This window comes from Arachis hypogaea, chromosome 17 (assembly GCF_003086295.3).
Source record: "Arachis hypogaea cultivar Tifrunner chromosome 17, arahy.Tifrunner.gnm2.J5K5, whole genome shotgun sequence".
In the NCBI taxonomy this organism is placed as follows: Eukaryota; Viridiplantae; Streptophyta; class Magnoliopsida; order Fabales; family Fabaceae; genus Arachis; species Arachis hypogaea.
This window is the reverse complement of record NC_092052.1, coordinates 111,019,077-111,024,428: the sequence shown is the minus strand read 5'-3', so window position 1 is coordinate 111,024,428 and position 5,352 is coordinate 111,019,077. Positions and strand designations below refer to the sequence as shown.

The 5,352-nt window shown below is 37.0% G+C and overlaps 1 protein-coding gene across 4 annotated transcripts; it reads right to left on the bottom strand.

Annotated features, from left to right (window-relative positions):
* Positions 1 to 224: 224 nt before the first annotated feature.
* LOC112767060 (uncharacterized) lies at positions 225 to 4,992 on the bottom strand. 4 transcript variants are annotated; one of them, XM_072223280.1, is made up of 16 exons: positions 4,422 to 4,992; positions 4,251 to 4,335; positions 3,457 to 3,948; positions 3,180 to 3,348; positions 3,000 to 3,086; positions 2,934 to 2,951; positions 2,681 to 2,775; positions 2,487 to 2,578; positions 2,212 to 2,282; positions 1,977 to 2,112; positions 1,486 to 1,545; positions 1,306 to 1,391; positions 1,131 to 1,207; positions 971 to 1,041; positions 766 to 823; positions 225 to 676 (listed from the first exon to the last, which is right to left on the bottom strand). In XM_072223280.1, the coding sequence occupies exons 1-16, from the start codon at positions 4,646 to 4,648 to the stop codon at positions 530 to 532; spliced, it is 1,971 nt and encodes a 656-aa protein (XP_072079381.1). In that variant the 5' UTR covers positions 4,649 to 4,992; the 3' UTR covers positions 225 to 529. The 4 variants fall into 4 exon arrangements, 3 of the variants coding, with proteins under 3 accessions (XP_072079381.1, XP_025668730.1, XP_072079382.1); XM_025812945.3 differs by having other exon boundaries at positions 2,934 to 3,086; XR_003184696.3 differs by lacking the exons at positions 225 to 676; positions 766 to 823 and having other exon boundaries at positions 979 to 1,041; positions 1,306 to 1,410; positions 2,934 to 3,086.
* Positions 4,993 to 5,352: the final 360 nt, after the last annotated feature.

Below are 5,352 nucleotides of genomic sequence, written 5' to 3'. Positions count from 1 at the left end.
AAACTAACTAAATAAAAATCTTAAGTATATCTCTCTAATTAGCACCTTTAGTTGTATTGTATTCCTATAGGTCATAGCTAATTGATATAATATGCCGATCCAGAATTAACATAGGGGATTTGTGAATACAAATCGTAATAATCTCATCATGATCAAATTAAGGCTGGCAAATAGACGACAAATGCTATAAAACAGAGAAATGATGGTACTATGGTAAGACAAACTTCAAAAAGAATAATACATTATGACCATTTTTCAATTGCCTCCTAACCCCCTTTCAATAGGAAGTTCGGGATCTTTTAGCTTCCAATCTTGTCAGCTATCTCCACACACTTAATGACACAACATTATTATTCCTTCTAATCGTACTAACATAACCTGCTCCGATCCACCAACAAACATTGCTAGCCACACCACTCTTTAGTGTTTATCCGTATATAGGGAGTATCCAAGAGAGAAAATTATATTGATATTAGTCTGTTAACAAAGCAGCAGAAGAGTGGAAGAGAAAAAGGAAAGAAAATGCAAGCTAGCTCGCTGTACTCTTCTGCCCCTGGGGGCTTTCAGGTTCATTTCTGAAAATAGAGTTATAATTGTCCAATTCAAGGTACTTAAGTATATTCCGTGTCTCCTGCAGGTAGCTAGCGTGGCCTTCTATCAATTGTGTCACATCAATCTGCAAAGTAACAAAAGAAGATGGCAACTTTAACCAATACAATGTAAAACAGTTCAACCAAATATAGGAATAGGATTGAAAAATCTTACATTCTCCATCCCTGGAACATCAACAGGTTGGATTCCAGCTAGTCCTTGAGAAAGCAAACTATGCACACAAAATTTATTTCAAATATAGGTCTAGTCAAATCTATATAAAAGGACAAGTAGGAACTAACATTTTGCAATATATAGTATGCAGCATAATGAATGGTAATTAGCATGACTTGGCGTAAATCATGTAGAGAACCTGTACCTGGCACGAAAAGTTACACCTAGTGTCCAGTCATTCTTAGAGTAAGCGTTCACAAACCTTCCAGCTACCATCTGCATGTGGGTTGGATCACTGAATACTTAATAAAAAGTTAATAGATGGAGATTTAAAAATAGGTTGTAGGGATGTTATAGCTGGGTACCTTTCTAGCTGCCTCCCAATTTTCATCTTTAATTGAGATGGGTGCTCCAAGGATAACAACCCTTTCCACTAGTCCGGCTGTATAAGTTAGCACAGTATGAAGGTTTCATAAACCAAAAAATAATCTAATTTTCCAATACATAAGAAAACCAAGAGATGATGATATTCCAGACTACCATTGTCTCCTTCGGCCTCAGCCAAACATTGGAGACACTTGAAAATGACGCGGGCTCCCAATGAAAAACCTACTAGTGTCACAGGCCTGGACCATAAATAGAAAGCTACAAAATATATCGGATTATACAATGAGGCAATAGCATAATCAATTTTTTTGCTGTAACATTAGCTGGTGTTACCTGTTTCCCTGCAAGCCTTTCAGCAAGACATCAGCAAGCACCTTACCCGCCTTGTCTGATCTGTTCCAACAAAGAAGATTACCAGGTTAAATATGATGTAAAAATTTTAAAGAATCAAAAGAAGTTAATTCACAATTCACAAGATCAGATCACTAGCGGAAAGTAATTACACCAAGATATTAAGGAGATTTTTTTAACCTAAATAAAAGAAACAATTTCCTCAGGCGAAGACAAATTTATCAAAGAAGATGAATGGACCAGAATAGATCAGTAGATACAGATATGATGAAACCATAATATTGAATCGTTAAGATCATGAGTACCGCTAGAAGCCTATAACTGAAAATTCAAAGCAACTGAGCCTCTGTCCTTGTAAAAATTTTCTAGGCTAACTGTGTGTGCTGTTTTTGAACAGCCATCGCGGCATTTCTATACGCATGAATATATTTTATCTATTGACAGAAGTGTTACAACCAAGAAACATAACCAACCTATCCACTGCAATTGCCCATCTGCTGTCTATAAAATCAAATGCAGTAACTAAAGTTGCAGGCCACGCTAATGCTGACACAAGGGTACTTAATACTGTCAGCATGGCACCATCTTTCATCAACTCAAGCATAATTTCTACAATATTGACCAGTAAATACTTTCAATTAGAATATATCAAATATATTTGACTCTTAAGTAAAAAATAAAATAAAAGACAGGGTTCAACAGAGCTACTTGATCTGATCCAGTCCTGGATGGCAGTGCTTAGTGCAATCAAAATTTGCGACTCATATTGAAGCACATACCTACACAGACAGGATATTAAATACAGCAACTGAAATATTGAAAATGAAACTATTAACTTAAAGCACACGGGATTTTAAATTCCTCTGAAATAACATTTAGTAAAATTAATAGTTAATTAGATTAAAGGTATTGGATATAGAAGGTCATCGTATGCTTTTGCATGTCTATAAACATCTAGTTCTTGTGGAATAATTTTTCCTCACCTCTCCATGTTATTGCAGTAGCCTTCCCAAGGTTCTACAAAATCTTTTTCCTGAAACGCAAGCCCTGAAATGAAGATTCCTACTGCTAGACGCTGAAATTGAAAATTTTAACAATCATAGTCCTGTAGTGATATAAAGTTGAATATCCTGCTTGGTTAAGAGTGATGTAAATTATAAAGACTTTTGGAACTTACACCCTGATGAATGTCTCCAATTTCTTTCAACTCAAATTCCTCAAGACTTCCAATTCTTGTTGCCATCTTACTACCAGTAAGGCCAGCTCCAGCAGCTGAGATACAAAATAATCTTAAAAGCATATCAATTAGCATTTATCTTGCAGTGAAAAACCTGCCAAAGCCTCTACAGCACAATAAGAGGCAGATGTTTTATGAAGTTAAGTAAAGATTGGATATAAGCTTGAGCATTTTGACCGTATTTCTTCCTCACCTCCAAATGATGCAGCAACTGCTACTGATCCAGCAGCAGATCCTGTAGCAGTTGCTGCTGCAGCAAAACCACCAGTTCCAATGGCAGGAACAATAGTGCCCAGTGTAGGAGCCAAAGCAGTTAATCCATGGGCAATTGCTGGGGCAGCCAAGCCTGTCACATTATTCACATCAACACTTAAGAAGCCGATACTATCTCATTCTTGGGTTAGATAAAGATACTTATGAGATACAGATGCAGACATACCACCGGTTATAGCCATTAAGGTTCCTCCTGTTAAAGCAGCTGCTCCAATAATACCTCCACGCTTCCATTTATCCCAGTTGGTTTCTGCTTCTACAGTTTCTTCCTCCTTATCTCCTCCTTTAATCGCTGAATTCATTACTGAATAAACAACCATTGACTCCATTGCTTCCTACAAAACATTATGATTAAGTTTGTGATTAGACAATAGAGTTCTCTCCAACAACCGCTTTGTTAAAACCACCAAACCATAGACATACAGGTATCAAAGCACACAGACCATTTCATTCCACTTGACACCGAGCCATAAAGCAAGCAACCGCAAAGCAACACGGTGACGAGCATCATACCCCTGCCTTGCACGACAGCAGTTCTTGTCATCCTTAGCAATATCTGCTACACAAGCTGAAAGAAGTGCATAAAGAACTGTCACTTTCCTCTGGTAACTGATAAGGGTTGCCTCCTCCAAAGGTTCTTCAAAAACATCATTTTCAAGTGCAAGGGAAGCTTCTTTCTTCTGAGGCACCAGAACTGAGCTCTCGATGGTTTCATGACGTGGCTGAGCAACCACAGCAGATGATTCTGTCGGAGCATTGCTTGAATCTCCTTGGTTTCCATTTTTCAACTCATGGCTTCCACGTTCTGCGCCTGAAGAATCAGCATCAGTTTCCTTGCTTTCAACTGTGATATCAAGAACCTTGGCCAATGCAGCTTCTTTAGCCAGTCTTTCTGAAGAAGCTGCATCACCTTCCTCGGACAGTAGTTTCAAGAACTGAAACAAAGTCATATAACTATCCTTTTTAACATTTCATTTTCAGTAATATTATTATTATTATTATATGAACAAGGAATGAAAATGCCGATTGAGAAAAATCAAACAAAATCAATACAGGCCTTCGCCCTACCTATCACTATAACATGATTTGTGGTTTCTTTCTCTTCATGAATGTTTACCTGTATATCCATTTTGGCATTTTCTTTCTACATAGCGACAAATCGAATTCGTTCTACAAACAAAGAGATAACAACGGATAGTGAAACTGTAGAAGAGAAAAGAATGAATGAGCGACTTACAGCTCCAACGTGATCCCTGACTTGAGGAGAAGAACCAGCAGTTTCCTTTAGGCCACACCACGCTTGGTCATCCACTCCGAGAAACCTGTTAATTTTATCAACCTATCATTGAAATTTCAAAGATTCTTAATGCGTTAACTTTGATGAGATGAGTGGAATTGAATTGATTACCTAAACACTGGGAAGAGCAAACCACGCTTATCGTGGATCCAAAGGTCAGAATCGTCGGAAACAGAAGCCTTGGCGGAGGCGGGGCTAGTAGCATCACCGTCGGCATCGGCGTGAGGAGTATCGGGAGTTTGAGATTGATGGATCTGAGAGTGGTGAAGTGCGAGAGCAAACAGAGCAGCAGCTGCGTATCTCTGAGTAGGCAACAAGATAGAAGAGGTTTCATCCATCGCATTAACCGGTAGTTAGAATTTTCATGGCGAAGGAGAATGAATGAATAGCTATGCTTATTGGATTTTTGTTTGGATGTTGGATCATTAGAACGAAAAATAAAAGAGCTGCGAGCTCCTTTACTTGTTCAAACTTCAAAATCGGAGGGGTTATTTCCTCTCGCGCCAGCGGGAAACGCGACCAACACGTGAAGTACTCTGCTCAATTTATGACTTATATTCTTCAATCAATTTCTTAAATAAATAAAAAAAAAAACACTATGGATATTGGATAGTGAAAAGTATGGTTGATTTCTTTCAACATGGAAAGAAATTTGGAGTTACATGTTGGAATAGATGTGTATGAAGTAATTACACTGGCGTTAGAACAAAATGCAGGTTGTGATATGATTTTTTTTTTCTTTTTCTTAATTCTAAGATTTATTTCAAATTTTTTTTCTATTTTAAAATCTGCAAAATGTAAGTTACGATTTGCTTTTTTTTTTTTTTAATATAAATAGTAGGTTACATTTTGTATTATTAAAGTATTTTAATATAAGAGTTTGTTTATAAATATTATTGTCATTCAACTCTTTTTTGCTTGTGATTTTTTTGTGATAATTAGTAATGTCAAAAAAATTGGGTGAGTAGAGATTGAGACTATGAAAGGTATTGCAAATTTACAAGTATATTATAATAGTGAGATCATATCAAACACATACGAG